This window comes from Salvelinus alpinus, chromosome 4 (genome assembly GCF_045679555.1).
Source record: "Salvelinus alpinus chromosome 4, SLU_Salpinus.1, whole genome shotgun sequence".
Classification (NCBI taxonomy): domain Eukaryota; kingdom Metazoa; phylum Chordata; class Actinopteri; order Salmoniformes; family Salmonidae; genus Salvelinus; species Salvelinus alpinus.
In genome coordinates, this window is record NC_092089.1 from 76,026,445 (window position 1) to 76,050,995 (window position 24,551).

At 41.3% G+C, this 24,551-nt stretch overlaps 1 protein-coding gene across 2 annotated transcripts in view; it reads right to left on the bottom strand.

Annotated features, from left to right (window-relative positions):
* Positions 1 to 24,551, bottom strand: part of LOC139574457 (platelet-derived growth factor C-like) — a 71,256-nt gene that overhangs the window by 33,341 nt on the left and 13,364 nt on the right. For both annotated transcript variants that reach the window (XM_071399029.1, XM_071399028.1), the window contains exons 2-3: positions 7,014 to 7,209; positions 70 to 247 (exon numbers count right to left, since the gene is read on the bottom strand). In XM_071399029.1, coding sequence (XP_071255130.1) covers positions 70 to 247; positions 7,014 to 7,209 — 374 coding nt within the window. The remainder of the gene's footprint in view (positions 1 to 69; positions 248 to 7,013; positions 7,210 to 24,551) is intronic.

The window sequence follows — 24,551 nt, forward strand, 5'->3', positions numbered from 1 at the left end:
TGAATAATAGGTCATTATGTAAGGGAGTGTTTTTGTGTTGTTTGTGTGCTCAGAGGAAAGGTGGCTTACGATTGGGAGCAGGGAGTAGCGAATGCTGAACCCGGGCTCGGAGGGGAAGTACTCGTCGGAGATAAATCGCACCCGGATCTGACTGCCTTTGGACGTGTGACTGGCGGGTACCTGGGACCCGCACCAGCGGCCCAGGATGGTGTTCTCAGATGGCTCCTCGATCTCCACAAAATCATACCTGGAAAAAGAACACAGAGAGAGGGGGGGGGGGGTAGCGAGAGAGAGAGGGGAGGTGAGAGAGAGAGCATTGGCTCAATATGTGTGGTCCCCTGAATTCACATTGCCATTGGAGACAGGACATAAAGTTGGCATGCATTGAAAGAGAGCACTTAATGCATATACTGAACATTACACACCAAACTGGGTGCTGGCACATTTATATATCCTCTGAGGCACTGAATTGGTGTGGAAATCTAAAGGGCTTTCATGGTTCCTTCTCTCAATCTGGGACCTTACCCATGTAGCATGATGCAATTTCATAAATTGCCTGTGATTGCTTATTGTGAGGTTAGCTTTGTCCCTCTGGAGCCCTAATACACCCCCCACTGAGCTGTAGCTGCCCTACACAGCCCCCTCCTGTTTTATATTTCCCTTCCCCTCCTCCCGCCCATCCATCCATCCATCCATCCAGTTCTCCGAGGAGAAAGGGATATTCTATCACTAAATGGTTTCTAACGGTGGGGCCTAATGCTCAAAGTGTCTCCGCCGGGAGCGATGGGCAGCTCTATAATTTAGAGTCGATATTAAATGAAGAAAACATAAGCTGAGTATTGCTTGTGCAATCATTCAGCGAGCAACCTCAAGTGGGTTAGGAGGGAAAGTATTAGCAGTCGTCGCCTCTGGTTAGCGATAATGGGCCAGACACAAACCCTGGCACAAGTCTATTAGGCTAAGGCTAAACACTGTAAGCAAATACATATTTTGTTGAGCTTTGGATTTACTTTTGAATTAAACCTGTGCTCATTAGCGGTAGCATAGCGCTCCACTCGCAACGATGCCTCTTGGCTCCTCAAATAAGAGTTACCTTGTCCGTGCCTTGTAAACAAAATCTGATAGATCTTTACAAAGTCGTATTACAGTCGATTAAAATAATCGGTACTTTATTTGAGATTACATTATCACTTTCAGGAATTGAGTAGAAGGAAAACAAAATCAGGACAAATGTGCATCTGTGATTGTGTTTTGTAACAATGTATTCCAGCATAATAGGTTTTGTTACTCGATTTTGTTAACCGTTGATATTCAGATTTCTATTTAGGCTTCGGACGTAGATGACTCGTCACTGGTCTTCATGGAAATTACTTGAGCAACTAATTCACATCGTATCTCTATTGATTAATTGGTTTCAGAAATGTTGTCAATTAGCATTCTAGAGTGGAGAGAGGGGACAGACAACCTTACCTTGTTTTATCACTCTCTAAATACAGCAGAGTTCCAGAAAACCTTTCATCCTAATTTCAAAGAGTCGTTCCAGGGTAGTGGGTCTTGTTATTTTGTGGAACCAATGATCCACATTCAATAAACCCTTGTTTCACAGTCCACAGTCAAGTCTGGTACTAATCACTCAAGCGTTGTTGACAGGCACACTTACCTTTCATTCAGCGCTGCCAATAGAGATATTAGGTTACCGAGGACATTGTTTACATTTTCCGTCTCCCTGACAGTTTCAGTTTGAGCTGGTTTCTATAAAAACAACACAGGGGACACGCATACAACTAAAAAGGGATTTGCTGTGATGTTAAATAAACCTTGACTGACAAATTTCCTGACATGGTTGCCTTTGATTTAGGAAAGGTCACGCAGGAGGAAGGGAGGGGCTCAATGGCGTTCAGAGGGAGACGTAAGGGTGCAAACGTTTTCTTATACACATGCAATAGTTAACGTACCTAATGTTATCAATATACTGTAAATCCCATTCAAACATTAATTTTATTCAGTGCCTACAGTGCATTCACTAAGTATTCATACCCCTTGACTTATTCCACATTTTGTTGTGTTACAGCCTGAATTCATACAGAAGTATCTCATTTACAGACACTACGTTCAAAGTTTGGGGTCACTTAGAAATGTCCTTGTTTTTGAAAGACAAGCACATTTTTTGTCCATTAAAATAACATCAAATTGATCAGAAATACAGTGTCGACATTGTTAATGTTGTAAATTACTATTGTAGCTGGAAACGGCAGATGTTTTATGGAATGACTTTTGAACGGTCGTGTAAGTATTCACACCCCTGAGTCAATACTTTGTAAAAGCACTTTTGTCGGCGATTACATCATTGAGTCGTCTTGGGTATTGTCACGCCCTGACCTTAGAGATCCTTTTAATTCTCTATTTGGTTAGGTCAGGGTGTGACTAGGGTGGGCAATCTGTTTTCTATTTCTTTGTTGGCCGGGTATGGTTCCCAATCAGAGGCAGCTGTCTATGGTTGTCTCTGATTGGGGATCATACTTAGGCAGCCTTTTCCACCTGTAGTTTGTGGGATCTTGTTTTTGGTACTGTGCTGTTTAGCCCTACTAGACGTTACGTTTCGGGGATTTTTTCAGTTTTTTTCGGTGTTCATTTAATAAATGAAAATGTACGCCTACGACGCTGCACCTTCCATTGACGATTGTAACAGGTATGCCTGTATCAGCTTTGCACATCGGGATTTGGGGATTTTTTCCCATTCTTCCTTGAAGATTGCTGTTCATTGCCCTCCTCCCTATCTAATTTAACAGAGATTGAAAATCTGCAAGTCTTTCCACAGATTGTCATTGGGATTCAAGTCTGGGCTTTGGCTGGGCCACTCAAGTACTTTCACATTCTTGTTCTGAAGCTATATGAGCATTGCTTTGAATCTTTGCCCCAGTCTAAGGTTGTTAGCACTCTGAAGCAGGTTCTCATCAAGGATTTGCCTGTATTTGGCTCCATTCATTGTTCCCTCTATCCTTACCAGTCTCCCAGTCCCGGCAGCTGAAAGCATCACAATAGCATTATGCTGCCACCACCATGCTTTACGGTAGGGATGGTGTTAAACAGGTGATGAGCTGTGCCTGGTTTTCTCCAAACATAGAGCTATGCATTCAGGCCAAAGAGTTACATGTTTGATGTCATATAATCTTTTGTCTTATGATCCCAGTCTTTCATGTGCCTTTTTGCAAACTCCAGGCATGCTGTCATGTGCTTTTTTCTCAGTAGTGGCTTCTGTCTGGCCACCCTCCCATAAAGCCCAGATTGGTGAAGCGCTGTAGAGACTGTTGTCCTTCTGGTAGGTTCTCCCATCTCAGCTAAGGAACCCTGTAGTTCTGTCAGAGTGGTCATTGGGTTCTTGGTCCCCTCCCTGGCCTATCCATCTTGCCCAGTTGCTCAGTTTGGTCAGACGGCCAGCTCTAGTCTGGGTAGTTCCATATTTTTTCAATTTCCCAATGATGGAGACCACTGTTTCTTGGAACCTTTCAACACCCAGATATATGCCTCATCACATCACAATATGTGCCTCATCACAATTCATAGATCTCTAAAAGATCTATGAACAGTTCCTTAGACTTCATGGTCAAATTTCTGCTCTGACATGGACTGTCAACTGTGGGACCTTATATAGACATTTGTGTTTCTTTCTAAATCATGACCAAACAATTAAATTGGCCACAGGTGGACTCCAATCAAGTTGTAGCGACATCTCAAGGATGATCAAAGGAAATTGGAGTGTCATAGCAAAGGGGTGTGAATACTTACGTAAATGTATTTTATTTTCAATAAATGTGCAAACATTTCTATAACCATGTTTTCACTTTGTCATTATGGGTATTATGTTAAGATGGGTGAAAAAAAAAGTTATACATTTTGAATTCAGACTGTAACAAAATGTGGAATAAGCCAAGGGATATGAATACTTTTGAAGGCACTGTATCTTTTCCAATCATTTGTGTTTGAGACATACAGTATAGCTGGATCTACACAACCTATGATGTGGGTTTTTGACTACATGTTGTAACAGTACACACAGTGCAATAAGCATCATTAGCTGTCAATATTCAGCTCTTCTTTCCTGATATGGTTTGGAGGACTGTGAAGCAGGCCGACAGCCCCACGGTGGCAGATGGCTAATCTATAATGCAGTGCAACCTGCTTATTACATAGTTCCATGTGTAATGCCACACTCCAACACATTATTTATAGAAATACAGTAAAAGTTCTGGAGAATGATTAAAGCCACTGTAGCCGTGTGTCTCAAGTGTCTCTGTGCTGCTATGCCAACCGACAGGTTGGTAATATGACTTTTCTCCGCTGGATTTGAGAAGAATGTTTTTCATCCCCCCTCAGACAAGCAGAATAGTAGATGAGCATCTGAACTACTGAAGATTCTTCTCTTCTTGAGGATGATTGTTCGCTGCATGGGCTCTCTCTTTCTGTCTCTCTGGAGTTTCCCCCCCCACTCTGTAATTTGTTTTATCCCCGGCTACTGCTGCTAATTAGAGAACCAAGGATTTGAGGATTTGTATTCTCTTATTTATTTAGTAGTTAATGTGCTGTGAGGCGTAGGGTAGAGCACAATTAACAAGATAATTGTGTGTGTGTGTGGGTGTGGGTGTGGGTGTGTGTGTGTGTGTGTGTGTGTGTGTGTGTGTGTGAATGTTTTCCGTTTACATATTTCAGCTTGCATTGGATTCCTATGGGGGTACACCGACTACAAGATAGACGGGGATGTACACAATGTGGTGGAAGGAGGTAGAGCTGACAAGAGTGTGTGTGTGTGTGTGTGTGTGTGTGTGTGTGTGTGTGTGTGTGTGTGTGTGTGTGTGTGTGTGTGTGTGTGTGACCCATTCTTGGTACGTTCTTAACACAGAACATGGAACTCCTGTAATGAAGCAGCCAATAAAATTTAATTTTCAATAATTTTCCAAAATGTAGGAAAACACCATTCTAAACAGTGCACCTGATGAGAGCGGTTCCATATGTGACAGAGATGAAAATACAGCAAATAAGGGCGTTATTGTGACCATAAACGGTGGGCATTTTTTCAGGCGGAGTTATAATGCTTGTTCAAGCATACACAGTTTAAAGACAAATGAATACTGCCTCCAGCTCACATTGTAAAATGGTGGGTAACGCACTGATAGACTGTTGTCTGCAATTGAATGGTGAACGGGAGGCGCGCTTCAATTGCCAATTGATGAATAAAAATAGTAGCTCTTTTTACTCGTGCACCAAAACTGTTTTAACACATGATTGCATTTAGAAATGTTGCGCAGTGAATGGGCTTATAAAAGTGCAGCAGCAACCAGCTGAGGAGCTGCAGGTGCGTGTGATAGTTGTGTTTGATAAATAAGATACATGATGACTAAGGAAAATACACACAGGCCAATTTAATTCCACAAAATTATGCAAATTAACCTTTTTTTGTTGTCATTTTGTCCGGCAACAGTTTTATTTTTCGGCTTTTCATTTTTAGCTTGCGCATGTGTAAGAGAGAATCAAATAGGGGAGGAGGATACAGACAGACAGAGCGAGAGAGAGAGTGTGTGTGTGTGTAAAAGAGAGAGTGTGCGTAAAAGAGAGAGTGTGTGTGTGTAAAGGAGAGAGAGACTTGTGAAGATGTCTCTGCTTCTGCTTATGTGTGTACCTATTCATCTGTTTGCTATCTCTGCCAACTGTGTGTCTTGGGACCTGATCAAATAAAAGATGTTCTCTGTTGGAAAATGAAAGAAGAGGGAGGTAAAAACGGAGAGGTGGCAATGACTTGTACGACAGTGCAAGAGGATGTTGTTATCATCTGCTCCCATCCTCTGGGACTGCAACTAGTGCAGTCTTGTATGGAGGTAGGGCCAGCACAAAGGCTGTCAATCCTCACTCTTCCCCACCGTGGGACTCCTCCTCTTGGGCTTCAGACAACACAGTGACCCCATTCATCAAAAGAGATCCACCCACCCAAAATGGCTGAACGTGGGGTCAAATTACCAGCACTGAAACCTCTGGACACGATGAGACAACCTTTACTATAAGGTGTAAATGCCCCCTTTTGGTTCTTCTGACCCCAGAATCAGCTATAGGATCAGCCTGAGTATGATCTCATCTCTGGGGATCTGGCTGTCTGTGGCACGGTCATGTCATACATCATAACTACCATCAGGGGGCTCTCCAACAATAGCTAGCCACTCTCTGTTCTCTCCCCCTCTGCTTTCTACAGGATCTCTCCATATCAACCAGGCAGTCAGATTGGATGTATTGACACCCGGATGCTGAGTATAATGCATGAAGGAAATCGATCACAGACTGGCTCAGCACTGCTGTTCCTAATGAATGGCAACAGAGACAAAGGTAGCTAGTAATTGAAAGGGGGTATTAGATCAAATAAGGGGAGGTCTAAGACCCTTCACAGACTTTAGCTCCTGGGGGGAAAGACCTCTCCGTCATTTGTCCAATCACACGACCCGTATGTAGAGGAACTTGCTGCCGACGAAATATGCACCCACGCCGTATGGCCTTGGAAAAACAACTCACTCTGAGCTGTACTTGTTCATTTTCATCAGCCGCCACACTGGGCAAAAGGCAATTTCACAAATGGGCCCTCTTTGACTCTAAATCTTGAAAAATGTACCACAACACTGCCATGATATATGTCATGCTCCCCGGTGCCGCCGCATGCTAACTGAACTCGGGAAGTCCTGATGAAAAGCTGGCTAAAGAATAGAGTAAAACTAGATTAACTACTACCACTGTAGATGGACATGTAGGCCTACATACTGCATAGTTGCAGTATACTGCACTGTATTGTCATGGTACGTCATGTATTTAATTTAGTTATTAAATGGCACGGTACACCCATCAGGTATATCTCAAGGTGAAACACAACATGCTGACTTGGCTATATTGGCTATTCAGTATGTTGCATTTTTATTTTACAACAAATCTGACAGTATGTCATAAGCATATGTTATATGCCTTTATGCGTATGATCTTACTTGCATATTCCGTCCTCTGGGTCTTCCAGGCCGAATCTCTGGTCAAAGGACAAGTGGATTCTCCTGTTGTCACTGGAGGCCATTAGTCTCCAGACCAACACGGTACTCCTGGGGTAGGTAAATGGGAAGTCTGGACTATGGATCATTCCCTCTCCTACGACTGTGATTATCTTCTCATGCTGGGAATCTTGGACACCTTGGAAAAATTGTTGGGAAATGAGAATGTTACTTTTATGTTATATTTACATTGGTAGAAGAGCTGTTTCAGAGAAGATGAGTGTGTAAAGATGAACAGTAATGGTCAACTTCATCCCTGCTGGGGTTGTAATTGCGGTTTTATTTAAGATTTTGGCCATTTCAGGACACATGGTAGAAACCTACTGATACAGAAGGCTAAGATAAAAAAATATACATACAATAACTGTTTTTGGATGGCCATTTATTGGAATAGTAAAATACCATACTTAAAATAATAAACCTTGTATTCACGTGTAAATGGTAAGTGCAATGGGGTGGAAGCGTCAAAACCTCTAATATAATACAACATTACCACAGAAAAACCTCCAATATAATACATTACCACAGAAAAACCTCCAATATAATACATTACCACAGAAAAATCTCCAATATAATACAACATTACCACAGAAAAACCTCCAATATAATACATTACCACAGAAAAACCTCCAATATAATACATTACCACAGAAAAACCTCCAATATAATACAACATTACCACAGAAAAACCTCCAATATAATACATTACCACAGAAAAACATCCAATATAATACAATATTACCACAGAAAAACCTCCAATATAATACATTACCACAGAAAAACCTCCAATATAATACAATAAAAAACCTCCAATATAATACATTACCACAGAAAAACCTCCAATATAATACATTACCACAGAAAAACCTTCAATATAATACATTACCACAGAAAAACCTCCAATATAGTACAACATTACCACAGAAAACCTCCAATATAATACATTACCACAGAAAAACCTTCAATATAATACAACATTACCACAGAAAAATCTCCAAAATAATACAATATTACCACAGAAAAAAAGACATGAGAAAATGAAGAAAATTAATATCTCTGAGGAAAAAGGAAGAATGCACTGACTGTTCTGCCAGGCTAAATATGCGAACACCGAACAGATAAATAATAATTTATTACACAGAGGCTACCAGCTAAATAGCTTTTTTATGAAATATTGATCGTCAGAACCGGATAATATTTAAAAAGTAATACATGGGAGTAATAAAAGTATAACTTAATGAATGATTATGAAACCTCTTTATTGAAATGCGGAGACCACGGTTTTATTTTCTGCTAACGCAGCCGACTGTTTCAGAGAGTTGCTGTGGATATTGAAATGATCCTTGAAGGAATCAACACACACTAACTTTTTACTCACAACAAGTTGGTTCGGGCCAGTAGGGGCCCAAGTAGGTAACAAGGGAAGAAACATCGAACATGTAAGGCCTGTTTGCAATGTACAGTAATGCTCACTATAGTCTCAATCTGACAAGGAAAATCACAGTAAATTGTATTATTTTATTGTTACGCTCGTCGTTTGAATGAGGAGACCCTGCCATAACCTCCTCCCATGTCCATGATGTCCTCCACTCCCTTTTCTCCAGGGCCAAGGATCCCTGCTCCTCCTGGCCACGCTGCTTGGTCCTTTGGTGGTGGGATCTTCTGTTAAGCTCGTCATTTGAATGAGGAGACCAAGGTGCAGCGTGGTAGGCGAACATCTTACTTATTTAAAATGAACACCGAAAAACAACAAAATACAAAACGAACGTAAAGTTCTGCAGGTAACACAGCAACTATACAAAATCAAGATCCCACAAACTAAGGTTGGAAAAGGCTGCCTAAGTATGATCCCCAATCAGAGACAACCATAGACAGCTGCCTCTGATTGGGAACCATACCAGGCCAACATAGAAATACAACATAGATTGCCCACCCTAGTCACACCCTGACCTAACCAAATAGAGAATAAAAAAGGCTCTCTAAGGTCAGGGCGTGACATTTATCTACTTTTGTTAGTAGAAAAACTGCTACAACATTGATTACAAACACTGATATATCTATTAGACTATTTATTTAGTCAAGTAAAATTCTGCCTGAACACTCTCCCGTTTGACAAAAGATTAAGTGTTGTTACAAGCAGCACCTGTGTCCTTCCCTGTAGGGTATTTGAGTGAATTTTTACAACCAGAGCAGAAAACAACAACCTCAAAGCACCTTTCTAACACAGACACTATAATTTCCGCAAATCTCTTGCCGCTGTCAGCTGTGACGCCGCATCTCATCTCCATGAACTCCTGGAAGGAAGTTTGTTGGACATGGGGGCCATTAAAATGGAAGGCGGCGCTGTGGGTTTTTAACAAGCTCCCTACGCCGGTTGCCCCCGGGACCTGCGGCCAAGGGGTCTTAAATCATACCCCTCCCGCCGCCCCTCTACGCTCCCCCTCTCCATCAGGGCCTGTCACCTCCAGGAGAATACACTGCCAATAAACCGTCTCTCTGTCTGCTGCCCCACCGGTTCATAATATACTGACTGCATCCCACCTGAGCCCCCATCAAGACAACAATAGCGAGCTGAACCAATCTCCTAGGAAACAGTGTTATGATGTCACAAACAGATTTATAAACAGACAGCCTTGGGAAATAAGAGGAAGGAAAGCTTTTCCTGATGAACAATTGGATTTCAATTGTGCAGTATAGAATTTCAATTTTCTAATCAAGTCAGGTAAAGCCAGAGGGAGACAGCACCATGATGTGAACATATCCAAGAGTCACAAATCATACATCTTGCTTTCCTAGTATGATTTGACAAGGAATGATACATTCTGCATCGGTAACACAGCCGTTTCTGATGGTGTCAGTGAGACCCCACAGATACCTCTTACAGGGGAAATACTAAGGCGTTAATAGTTTTGCTGAAGGAACGTGCCATTGGAAGTTTCTTAGTGGATTAAATGGATGTGTAACCATTTTGTGGCACTGCATGTGGAGGCATTTACACTAGGGCATATTGAGTTGAATTACTCTTTATTTTGCCGTATATTTTTAAGAGAGGAGAGTGCCTCATATCTGGCAAGCGTGATTCATGTCCTGCTCATTTGCTTTTGATAGAAACAAAAACACAGGCCATGCTAAGTTTGCCACGAGTGCCGACTGCGTTGGCTCTGGACAATCTCAAAGAATGATTCAATGTCAACCCCAAAATCGTGTTCGGAGAGTCCAAAGACAACATTGCTGACCGAGGGAGTGGTCGACAGAGAGACACTGTGTGTAAGAGTCTGATCCAAGATCCAACTCGCTTTGATCCACTTTAATACAGTCCGTTCCTCTGGCACAAAATACTGCACTGTCGATCACAAATATGAGATCTATAATGGTGATGACACCGCTTGGTGAGATAACACTTACATCAGGCTCTGTCCAAAAGACTTTGATGTTTTTATTTAGGTTTGGTGGCAGGCCAGCTAGGAGAGAGCGACACAAATAATAACACGGTAGCACGTCAAAACATTTCTCAATCAAACTGCTTCGAAAAATCTTTGCTTCCAACACCAACCACAGTGAGCAAAAAGAAAAGCCACCTTGTTTGGGAAAACGAGCTGTTGCGGCAAGATGATTCTTGCACTCCCCCGGAGATAGAAAAATTGCATTTTGTGCAACATCATCCCACAGAAAATGGTCTATTACCCTTCAGGCAGTATTTCATGGCTGTACACCTCATATACACCTCTTCCAGAAGACAAAACACTATGTTCTCAGTCAGAGATAAACAGATCATACTTGTTGCTTCAGCCAACTTTTCTTTGATGTCTTTGATGTCCATAAAAAAGTTTGATAGCTCTTTTCATCTGGCGGTGCAAGTAACGGCAGCACCGGGCCCAATTGATTGACTGCTCGCTTGCTATTCATTGGCTGGCAGGGCCTCTAACGGCTATAGAAGCAACAAGTGGATAGGCCCTTTAATGCTATTAAGCCTAGGCCTTCCATCACAATGGCATGTCTTTAATTACCTTCTTATTATATTACAGTGTGGGGAACACAGAGGCTCATAAAGTACATAATGATTAATGGGAAAATATGTGTCCTTTAACACACAACCTCAGATATACAGTAGATGTGGACATGTGGCACAGTAAGCATAGTAGGATACACATGGTTTTAATGTAGGTTGAGCGAACAACCAACCCCATGAAAAACATACTTGGTACAATTATAAATAGACATGTGCATTTGGGAACCATTCCCAAACATAATTCCTCTGGGAAAAAATCTGTTAAACGCTGAATGGAATGCCTGTTTAATAAGACTGTAATTAAGGGTAGAAATGTCAAAGGAAAATCTGGCCTCACTGTCGTTGAGAAAGGGGGGGAAATTGATATAGAAAATAGAGGTTAGGCCTTGATGAAAAGGTTTTTAGACACGTGGGGAGAAAAAGTGATATGCTACTCTATCCACAAAACAAAAAAGGATATTATGTTTCATGTTGAACTTTTAAAAACCACAGTCTGATATACCATACAAATCAAGTTCTATTTGCATGTGAAAATGTCATGGGATGCATTTGGCGATAACCCACTGATGGTACAGTTACAGCGTGTCTTTACTATAATACATGGGGAAGAGGATATATGTATGCATCTCTCTTCTGTCATGGGTCTTTCTGTTAAAATATGAACTAGAACAATTTTGTTGATCCTCTGTAGTTTATTGCCAGATTCCACTTGCACAAAACCTTTCTTTGATTACAGTACAGTATGAGATTACAAACCATCTTTCTTTTACATACGTACATTCAACCTCCATTTTCATGACTTTCTCAGGAATAATACAGCTTTCATACGTCGCCCTTTCAACTTTTCCATTAACTGACCCTTTTTTAGCCACATGGTCCAGCGTTTTCCCTATATGCATTTAGCAACGTGGCACCGGAGCTAAATGGTCAAATGTTTTCAGTGTAAACTTAAAAACGACTAAAATATCTAAAATATATATTTTTGATAAAATCATCTTTGAGAATAATCACCAAAATAAGAACTAGACCGAGGAAGTATCTGAAATTCAAAAAATGGCACGGCATGTGGTCGCCATTGATTTTGTTATAACGATTGAGTCACTCAGATAGCATAAGAACAAGACTTAAGTCATGGCAAAATGTGTATAATTGCAGGAAATGTTCTTTGAAACTGTAAAATGTTCTCTCTGTCCCAACGTGTAAAATTGCAGAAAATTTACTTTAAAACAGCAACATTGTCTCTGTGGCCAAGAGGAGGGTCTTTAAAACCGTGCCACACCCCCTTCCCCCAATGCTAACTTTGCCACCGCTGCTGGGGGAAACACTGTGGTCCTCTAGGTCTGTCTTTTTCTGGGTGAAATCCAGAGTTCCAGATGACCTCACTCTTCAGGTTAACCAATGTCACATAATGATCTGAGGGTTGTCCCCGGAGTGAATTACCTCAAACCTGACTTTTCCTTGACCCACTTTTATTTTTTCTCCTGCGAGGAAAGTGTAACCACGATTAAGGGAGGATGTGAGTTTGAATAAATAGGCCTATACAGTGCTACCATTGTGCTTTGTTCACACGTTACTGGGTAAACCATTCTGATCTATGCTACCGCTGTTAAACATTAACCTTACTATGCCCAAAACAGATGACAGTGAGTGAGTGCTCACATGAACACGCACATTGAGAGACATAGAGGGACGCCCACATCCACAATTACCCACAGTCATATTCCACAACACTCATGCATGAATGCTCAATCACACTCAGGAGCATGCACATACATATGCAAACGCACAAACACACAAACATACACACACACACAATATGAAAAGGCAGCCTGTGGGCTTGCTGTATGTGTCCTATCACAGTGGAATAACAAAACTTCCTCTGGCTTTGCTGTAACATTACAAAATTATCATGTTTTCATTATTATATCATAAATGTGTCACATTACAGAAACCCTGTAGCAATGAGCTTATCTAACAGACATGTGGTGTAGTATACGTCAGACATAACTTTTGTTCCCCTAATAGACCAGCACTATTCATGTCAGACCACAAAACACCTCAACTCCCACAAAACGGTTAGCATTCTACTCCAAGTTTAATGGAAGGTTCTCAGAGGTTACAGTAATAATTCTCCATTCCAGTTGGCACTGGTTAGAGGTAAACTGTATCTATTTGCTATGGATTGCATTGACATGAGGGTCACGCCTGTTAAGCGGACAAAATATCATTTTCACATGGAACAGCAAAAATCGGACAATTCAACACTGTGCCACCTGCGCCCTCGACTGTCTCGCTTAGGTCTCCGACGTCAACCCTAAGTGGCCATGGCAGTTATTTCCCTTCCTATAAAACAACACGAGAACTATCAGGGCACTGAATCAAAATAGTTTTTATTTTACCCGTGTTACCCGCTAATCAAAAGTCGCTATGAGTCCCTAAACAACAGTGTCCAAGCCGCTTTGCTCAGGTGATGAAACAATACCCAACAATGAATTCTTGTTTTTTCTTCCTCCTTTCAGGCCAAAGCAATGGCTTGCACATCTGTTGCTTATTACAGCTTAAGGGTGGTTAGTACAGGTGCAGTAAATTCCAGGCCTTGCTTTGGGATATTTATTGCCTTTGGGTTTAAAGTCGGTCAGACAAAAAGTTGCTGAAATACGGCATGGGATTTTTTCATGCCATTAAAAAATAATTTGGCTGCATGAGACCACTGCCTTCTGTAACGATTCAATCTGCCGGGCATATGCTCCTGTATGAGACGAAACATGAAGCGTGACGGCTTTGACACCTGAAATCCCTGGAGAGGTCACTGATGCTACTGTGACGGCTGGTGAGGAAGGGATGACAGAGGACTGCAAGCTGGCTGAGTCATGGCACTGTTTTGTGTGTGTGTTATACTGTAGATGTGTGTTTGTAGTTTGTAGGCGAGTGTATTTGTGTTGGTTTTAGTCTACAAAAGGCATCCTTATGTGAATTGAGTCAGTCATATACTGACTATGTCTTATAACATATAAACCACTATGGCTAGTGTCGAAGACAAAATCAATGGTAAAAATCACTGATTTTTGATTGACAGAATGACTCAAACCTTTGACTCCCTACCAGGTGAGGGGGAAATCTCACCCATCTACCACAGAGGATATGTACCTCCCCTCGGGTCCTCTGTCCATCACAACATGGGACCAGGAGTGGCCCTCTGTTAGCACGTCCTGCTGAAGCATGGCAAAACATCCGCGGACGCTATCGGATGGCCCAACCAGATACCGCCCAACCTGACAGCGGGCATGTGTAACTGGGTGGAGATGGCTGCTGGCATATTCATGTTTCTGTTTCCAGAGTTCTTGAGACACTTTAACTCTTCCGAACTTATCGGATCACTTTCCATCTCTTTCTGTCCCTCTCTCTCTTTCAAGCACATGGGAAGAGTTCTAGTGCAGGGCGGTACAACTGTGAAGCTTGTGAAAATGCCATGCAGTATCACTATTACAACTTGATGAGTCTATCTTTGACTTCAGTCCAACTGTTGCCTTGAGGGTACACTGTAGAGCTGTTGGTAACATGGACAGATTGTAAACCTGGCTCTTTATTTTTTCACATCTTTCTAGTGGACAGATATAGAATATTTGGCAAGTTTACAGAGACCATGTTCGTGCACTTGATGTACACAGTTTGAGGAAATATCAATAACTTTTTATTTTAATGAGATGCCTGTAGATATGTATTAGGGATTCCTCAAATTGGCATCCAAAATCTATGATGGGGGGCATTTGGATTGAACAATCAGAATGAGTGAGGGAATCTGGGTTGAACCATTGGATTGCCTGCAAACCCTCCAGGTATTCCAGGCAAAATCAAATCAAATTGTATTGGTCACATGGTTAGCAGATGTTAATGCTTGTGACAGTATTGCATAGCACAGTATTGCTATGGCAGCCTAAGAGCTCTGAAATATTGATTGATTCACATTAAATTCACATGAATACAGGCAAGCATTTTTTTTTGTTATGGCTCAGAAACACATACCCCTGGGTAAGACATATGAAACACGCAGGCTCAAACAGGGCTTTAGAAGTGGGGGCCACTGCAGGATTTGCATTACTTTGAGTAATAAAGGGGCATAATCTATAAATCTCTGTAACAAATCACTCAGTTTAAAGGCATGGTCCTGAGAGAAACAAACGTCATTTGAACATTAACTGCAATTTGTTGAACGTTAGCCGAGGTGATGAGGTCTTCTTCTACACACACTCTACCAGCGTGTGTGTGAGAGCGTGTGAGCACGTGCATTTGTGTGAAAATGAGACACACCAAATCTAAATTGAACTCTTTCGACACTTTGGCTCTTGCCATTCCAGTGACTGAATCGTACAGATGTAGGATGTTTATTTGATCACCCTGTTGCAGAAGAACTTGTAAAACTTGTAGTGTATTTGAGGTTTAAAAAGGCTTCTGCCGTTTGTAATTTCCACTTTGAAATGACAGATTTTCCAATATAACCCCTACAAAAATCATCCATTAATTATAATCCATATAATAATTTGCTTTTGTTGCAGCAGGGTTATTTTGCTGTTGTAGCATACTGGCTCAAATTAAGATCCTACATCTGTATGCCACACAAGGGCTCTGCTCCGGTTACAAATGGTCCCTGTCCCTCAACAATTTGGGCAAGCCTCTAATTAGTGCAGACTCTCATGTCTGGCCTCTTCAAAAAGAAGATCAGGTGTCGCTCCAACCGCTTCACTAATACTTTCACTACAGGATTTATATTTGTGTGCAGGCAACAGCTTGACCCATTGGATTCTGACCCTTGACCCCTGGGTCTGCACTTAGACATGACATCACCTGTGTGCCAACCATCACAGAGAAGCACAAGCTGCTATCTGATCAATCCCACAGAATGGCTTCTTTTGTATTTAAGACTCATCTAGTGAATAACAATTATGCTCATCTTTCTGACAGCGTTAAGTTGTTAGATACGAATGAAAAGTTGAACGTTTTCATAGTCTTTCTAAAATACTTCTGCTGGGAGTGAAAGCGACAGCCTGCGAACTGTAACCAGTCCTCACAATTAAACATATATTTTGTGGGACACTATCAAAGCTGAGATCTGTAGCTTGTTGGCTAAATCAAAGGCAGTCTAGTTATCTAGAAAAGTAAAACAACCACTGCCATTGTTGGAGGGCCAGATTTGCCTTAATTTCTGCATTAGCCGTCAAAATTAGTAGATATCAAAGATAATTCTTGTTTCACAGTAGACGTAATAGGTTAGGAGGAGAATGGGAGGTTCGAGACGTGTCTTACAAACACTGGGAAACAAGCCTAACCCTCTGTCTGGCTCAACACCAGCCCGTTGACAGACAGGCCAAATCTTTTTTGAAATTCTCTCCACAGCTGTGAGGTCTTATGGCGGAGGCTGCTCCGGGCCCCTTTGTAGTCACATCTGTTGAAATGGACAGCTGGATGTTTGGAGTAAATTACAGTTTTATCTGGGCAGGCCATATTGGTACACAGCTTGACTCAAGATCCACATACTGCTATTTAAGGCTGATTAGAGATCCAGGTTGTTTGATAGAGTTGGAGACTGAAGACAGAATGGCGATCATAGTCCCACTTTGCACATAGCAGCTCTTTAGACCCAAAAACAGAACACTACATTCGCAATGACCACCTTGAAATAGTTCCACAGTGGAGGTCTTGATAAAGTGTGAAGTTAACGTATAAGAGGTGGGGCGAACTTTTGAGATTCTTTTAACACAGAAAGTGCCCAACTCTGGGCTGGTAACTAATTGGTTGGCTATATCTCCGATTGCAGCTTGGACAATACCCACATTCACACTCCACAGAGAGCCTCAGCTTCACACATGTTCCTCCCACAGTCCATTACTTGTAATCTTAGTTTATAAATGAAAAGCTCTACTTGTAACTTCTCACGAAAGACCACACTGATTTAATTTGCCTAAGTCATGCCCTTGAAAACAGATTGCAGCCACCTACAGCAGCCGGAGACTGAAAAATTGGGCGGTACATAAAAAAAGTAGGTACATAAAAAAAAAACTTATGAGCAACCCTTTAATAAAAACAAGAACTTATGAGCAACCCTTTAATAAAAACAAGAACTTATGAGCAATCCTTTAATAAAAACAAGAACTTATGAGCAACCCTTTAATAAGCTTGGAGATATGCAAGTGAATCTGGGCAAAGCTTTTCAGAAGGTCTAATGTGATATTCAGCAGCGGAAAATTTTGTAAATAATCCTAGCCAGGAAAAGGGTGACAAGCACCGAAGAACATTTTAATCTGGGCAATTAAAAACAAAATGTTATGGCTCTGCTTTTTTCTCCGAGATATATATCTGTTTCTTTTAGAGGGTTACCCTCTACTTCTAATTAATGGCTGCCCCACCAGGCTCCCATAACCCAGAGTCCAGCTGTCTGGGGAAGGGAAGCAGCAGTGGGGATCGAGTGGCCTGAGAGAGCCCAAGGTAATGAAAGTAGGTAGTCAGCCGATTACTTTCCATTGCCTGAGAGCCAAAACTGTATGCCTTACTAAATATGGACATGTGTGTTTGTGCAATTTTCCAATTACTTTCAACTTGGCATATCTTGGTTTTGTAAAGCCAAGTGTATTTGTACCTGGTTATTTAGAGTAGTTGACCTAAGTAGCAATTTGAGGGTTACAAAATGGAAAGTAATGTATTTTAGTGCAAAAGTCTGCAAGGGGCACTGATTTAATTCCTGCAGGTGAGTAAGTAAGTTGGTTTCTGTATACTCAGCAGCTCAGAGCAGTAATCATGACCCTCTGATAAAATCATAGTGTGGTCAGTTGACAGATGTTTTAACTACAGAACATGACCCTTCATTAGTCCCTAGTGGTTAGAGTGTTGGGCCAGTAACCGAAAGGTTGCTGGATCGAATCCCTGAGCTGACAAGGTAAAAATATGTCGTTCTGCCCCTGAGCAAGGCAGTTAACCCACTGTTCCCCGGGTGCCGAAGACATGGATGTCGATTAAGGCAGCACCCCGCACCTCTCTGATTCACAGGGGTTGGGTTAAATGCGGAAGACACATTTCAAGTGAATGCATTCAGTTGTACAACTGACTAGGTATCTCCCATTCCCTACAGCACATTACCCTTCATTAGTCCCTACAGTACAATACCCTCCATTAATCCCTACAGTACAGTACATTGCCCTTCATTAGTCAGTCAGTACAGTACATTACCCTTCATTAGTCCCTACAGTACAATACCCTCCATTAATCCCTACAGTACAGTACATTACCCTTTATTAGTACCAACAGTACAGTGATTTGTAACGGAACTCTAATTCCTCCTCCTCCTCGGACGAGGAGAGGAGAGAGGGATCTGAAGACCAATGTGCAGCGAGGTATGATGCCATAATGATTTATTAACAAGACGAAACTAAACACACGAAGAACACTTGATAATTTTACAAAACAACAAAACGATGAAGACAGACCTGGACACGAACTTACATATAACGTGAAGAACGCATGAACAGGTACACGACTACAAAACAAACGCTACAGTCCCGTGTGGCACGAACATACATACAGACACAGGAGACAACCACCCACAACGAACACTGTGAAACAACCTACCTAAATATGACTCTCAATTAGAGGAACGCCAAACACCTGCCTCTAATTGAGAGCCATACCAGGCAACCCTTAAACCAACATAGAAACAGACAACATAGAATGCCCACCCAAACTCACGTCCTGACCAACTAACACATACAACAAACTAACATAAATAGGTCAGGAACGTGACATGATTAGTGCTTTTTGAGGTCGGTTTAGTTCCGGTTCGATAATTTTCTTTTTTTACATATCACAGTCTTTGATTTCAGTTTCAAATATTTGTTTTTACATGAAATGCATTATGCATTATGCGGGTTGAATGCTGTAAAAACACAGAATAAAACAATTAAGAAAAGTCTCATGATGGTAGTGACTGCCATTACTGCTTATCACTTATTAACCATAATTTATTCACATTACTCTACTTCAATAAAATATTTCAGTTGTGTATATTACATTAGTTTTATTTTATGACTGATTATTTAATTCCAAATCAACATCTCACCTCTATAGAGCTGCTGGCTATGCGGTCTGAAAATCAACATTTTTGTAGTTTTTCAAAATAAATTACGGATACTTTAATGACTGCTGAATACCAACCATCAAATCACTTAGATCATGTATTTTCAGGTAGAGATACCTCGCGAAGCAACTGCTCTCTATCCCTCTCAATCATTATTCTCTCCCTATCCGTGTCTGCTACACACCGACTGGACAAGTAGGCGCACAATTGATTATGGTCATTGTAGTTAATTACCACGTTTTCTTCACTAAACAATGTAGAATATTGGCCGGTTGGGAACTACAACTCCCTACTACATCGCACAGTTCGTGCTTGATCTGATTTATCTTTAGAGAAATTGCGCATTCAGCTCACAGAAAAAAAATAACTAAATGGAATTCAAATAATTTAACAGACATCGGTCAATTAGTTTTATTAAATCCTACAAATAACAAAAATGTTGGTTAATCGCTCAGCACTAGGCACATTACCCTATCATTAGTCCCTACAGTACAGCACATTACCCTTCATTACACCTCAAAGCCCAACGCATATGGCCTTCAATTAATCCCATTGATATGGCCTTTCACCCACCAAAACATATACATTTACTGTGACTAATGTCTGAGGAGTATTTAGCTCAGGGTTCCCCAACTGGCGGCATGGTTTCATTTGGCCCCCAAAGTTTTCTGAGCCATATATGTATATACACTGCTCAAAAAAATAAAGGGAACACTTAAACAACACAATGTAACTCCAAGTCAATCACACTTCTGTGAAATCAAACTGTCCACTTAGGAAGCAACACTGATTGACAATAAATTTCACATGCTGTTGTGCAAATGGAATAGACAAAAGGTGGAAATTATAGGCAATTAGCAAGACACCCCCAATAAAGGAGTGGTTCTGCAGGTGGTGACCACAGACCACTTCTCAGTTCCTATGCTTCCTGGCTGATGTTTTGGTCACTTTTGAATGCTGGCGGTGCTTTCACTCTAGTGGTAGCATGAGACGGAGTCTACAACCCACACAAGTGGCTCAGGTAGTGCAGCTCATCCAGGATGGCACATCAATGCGAGCTGTGGCAAGAAGGTTTGCTGTGTCTGTCAGCGTAGTGTCCAGAGCATGGAGGAGCTACCAGGAGACAGGCCAGTACATCAGGAGACGTGGAGGAGAACGTAGGAGGGCAACAACCCAGCAGCAGGACCGCTATCTCCGCCTGGTCTACCATTTTGTCTGATTTCTTTTAATTTTCCCATGGTGTCAAGCAAAGAGACACTGAATTTGAAGGTATGCCTTGAAATACATCCACAGGTACACCTCCAATTGACTCAAATAGTGTCAAATAGCCTATCAGAAGCTTCTAAAGCAATGACATTCTATGGAATTCTCCAAGCTGTTAAAAGTCACAGTCAACGTGTATGTAAACTTCTGACCCACTGGAATTGTGATGCAATGAGGTACAAGTGAAATAATCTGTCTGTAAACAATTGTTGGAAAAATTACTTGTGTCATGCACAAAGTAGATGTCCTAACTGACTTGCCAAAACTATAGTTTGTTAACAAGAAATTTGTGGAGAGGTTGAAAAACGAGTTTTAATGACTCCAACCTAAGTTTATGTAAACTTCCGACTTCAACTGTATATATACACACACATACACACACACAGTACCAGTCAAAGGTTTGGACACGTCTCCCGGGTGGCGCAGTGATCTATGGCACTGCATCGCACTTTTAGCAGTGCCACCAGAGACTCTGGGTTCAAGCACAGGCTCTGTCGCAGCCGGCCGCGACCGGGAGGTACATGGTGCGACGCACAATTGGGCTAGTGTCATCCGGGTTTGGCCGGTAGGGATATCCTTGTCTCATTGTGCACTAGTGACTCATGTGGCGGGCCGGGTGCAGTGCATGCTGACCAGGTCACTAGGTGTATGGTGTTTCCTCCGACACAATGGTGCTGCTGGCTTCCGAGTTGGATGTGCGCTGTGTTAAGTAGCAGTGCGGCTTGGTTGGGTTGTGTTTTGGAGGATGCATGGCTCTCGACCTTCGTCTCTCCCGAGACCGTACGGGAGTTTTAGCGATGAGACAAGACAGTAACGACTAACAATTGGATACCACAAAATTGGGGAGAAAAAGGGGGTAAAAATATGTATAAAAAAGTTTGGACGCACCTACTCATTCCAGGTTTCTTCTTTATTTTTACTATTTTGGCATTATCTCAACGAGCTTCACCTGGAATGCTTTTCCAACAGTCTTGAAGGAGTTCCCACATATTCTGAGCACTTGTTGGCTGCTTTTCCTTCACTCTAGTATCCAAGTCATCCAAAATCATCTCAATTGGGTTGAGGTCGGGTGACTGTGGAGGTTAGGTCATCTGATGCAGCCCTCCATCACTCTCCTCCTTGGTCAAATAGCACTTACACAGCCTGGAGGTGTGTTGGGTGATTGTCCTGTTGAAAAACAAATTATAGTTCCACTAAGCGCAAACCGGATGGGATGGCGTATTGCTGCAGAATGCTTTGGTAGACATACTGGTTAAGTGTCCCTTGAATTCTAAATAAATGACTGACAGTGTCACCAGCAAAGAACCATCACACCTCCTCCTCCATGCTTCACGGCGGGAACCACACATGCCGAGATCATCCGTTCACCTACTCTACGTCATACAAAGACACAGCGGTTGGAACCAAAAATCTCAAATTTGGACTCATCAGACCAAAGGACAGATTTCCACCAGTCTAATGTCCATTGCTCGTGTTTCTTGGCCCAAGCAAGTCTCTTCTTATTATTGGTGTCATTTAGTAGTGGTTTCTTTGCAGCAATTCGACCAGAAATGCCTGTTTCACACAGTCTCCTCTGAACAGTTGATGTTGAGATGTGTCTGTTACTTGAACTCTGTGAAGCATTTATTTGGACTGTCGTCTATTTGCTTATTTGAGTTGTTCTTGCCATTACATGGACTTTTACCAAATAAGGCTATCTTCTGTATACCACCCCTACCTTGTCACAACACAAATGATTGGCTCAAACGTTTTAAGAAGGAAATACATTCCACAAATTAACTTTTAACAAGGCACACCTGTTAATTGAAATGCATTCCAGTTCACCACATCATGAATCTGGTTGAGAGAATGCCAAGACTGTGCAAAGCTGTCATCAAGGCATAGGGTGGCTACTTTGAAGAATCTCAAATATTAAATATATTTTGATGTGTTTAACACTGTTTTACTACATGATTCCATATGTGTTATTTCATAGTTTTGATGTCTTCACTATTATTCTACAATGTAGACAAGAGTAAAAATAAAGAAAAATCCTTGAATGAGTAGGTGTGTCCAAACTTTTAACTGGTACTGTATATATTTAAAAGTTTTATTGTTGGACATTAAAGACTGTAAAAACACTTAACCAGCTACAAGGGATTTTAATTTAAGAAATCTGTTAAAGTATTCCCACACATAATAGAGAGACACATGATCGTATACAAATGTAAGCAAGGTTTGAAATGATTATGTTTTCGTCAAACATTATCTGTTTGGTCTTCTTGCGGTCAATTTGCAGTCTACAAAATATTTGTAATTATGTTCCGGCCCCCCGACCATACCCTCAACAAAAAATCTAGTTGATGATCCTTAATTTAGGTGATTTTGTGCAACCAAGTGAAATGTCTCATTTGGGGTTTTAGGGTGGGTTTCTGAATAGCACTTTGTGACATCGGCTGATGTAAAAAGGGCTTTATAAATACATTTGATTGATTGATTTTGTACATTTCAGTTTCCTTAAACTGAAGGCTGCAAATGACATAGGCAGATGAGCGCTAAACACTCAGTGTTCAGTTCCCTTTTTAACAGCCTCCACAGGTCATTAAGCTTCTGACTGTCCCAATTCGTCAAAGGGCCCACAGCCTTTTTCATTTAACTGTGGCTGCTAAAAAAACAGGTGCTAAATCATGTGTGTCTGTTTTCCTCCAAAAATAACCCATTGCATAAGACAAATGTTAGAGAAAGATAATACAAAAGCGGAATTATAATTGCAGAAGCATGTACTAAAAGCTTTGATTTTATCTTTAGAGATCATGAATATTCATGTACGAATGCACTTACAGATAAAATGACTGACTAATTTCCTTCTAGATGGATGCCTGAGAAACAGAGGTTTGCTCTAAAGCACACTTAAATTCAAATGCAGTCTTAAAAATGCTAATTTCCATCTTGGTAAGCATTGTGACTCTTATGAGAGGAAACTGCAGTTATGTATAGAGATGGGAGGAGCCCAACTATGACCTCTAAATGACTCCACACATGCAGATGGCTGGTTTAAAAAAAAAGGTACAGTAGCAATTGCTTCAGGGTGATTTGGACAAAGGGCATGTCTCAAAGTTCTGATGTTGCTGCCTCTCTTCCTGTCATCGACCTAAAAACTCTGGAGGTGAAATAATATGGAGCATGCCAGCTGTAGCTCTTTAACTAGGCAAGTCAGTTAAGAACAAATTCTTATTTACAACGACGGCCTACCGGGGAACAGTGGGTTAACAGCAGAACGACAGATTTCTACCTTGTCAGCTCAGGGATTCGATCCAGCAACCTTTTGGTTACTGGCCCAACGCTATAACCACTAGGCTACCTGCTACCCCATCATTGCAGTAGAGACAAGGAAAGGAAGCCTCAAGGAGAGGACTACTAAGACACCCATAGGGCACTATAATTTAAAGGAAGTTTAAAGGGCAGATATTATGTAATTACTTCGATTGACTGAAGTACTTATTTCCTTTTTTAAAATCCACTATTATTCCTCATAATTTGTTCTTCAACCATGTCAAATCAAAATCAAACTTTATTTGTCACATGCGCCGAATACAACATGCTACCTTACAGGCCCTTAACCAACAGTGCAGTCAGGTCTTTAATGATGTCAGGTCTTTAATGATGTCAGGTTTGTGCTAATACCACCTTTCTCCTTTTGTTTGCCTTTTTTATACACTGGAAGGTAAGATTTTTTTCACAGGTGTGAGGTGTTGACGTGTTGTATCTACAGTACTTTTCTGACACACCCTGACTGCCCTACAGTTCCTCTAGCTGCTTGAACTGTATGAGTGCACTCAAGATGAAAGATTCCTCTTGATTAGTCATTCATCATCTTGAGGAAGTTAGTTTAGTGAGATTAAGAAATCACAGAAGTAGATTACAAATGCATTTTAGGAAATGATTGCAAAACAACATCCATCAAAACAATGTCAAACCTTGAAAATGGCAAAAAGTATATCTTGAGGCGTTTTAATTGAGCTCCTCCTGTCACACGTTATCTCTGTGAGATATTGCGAAAACAAGCAGAGCCTTGTATGATTATTTTCACAGCTCCACACCATGACAT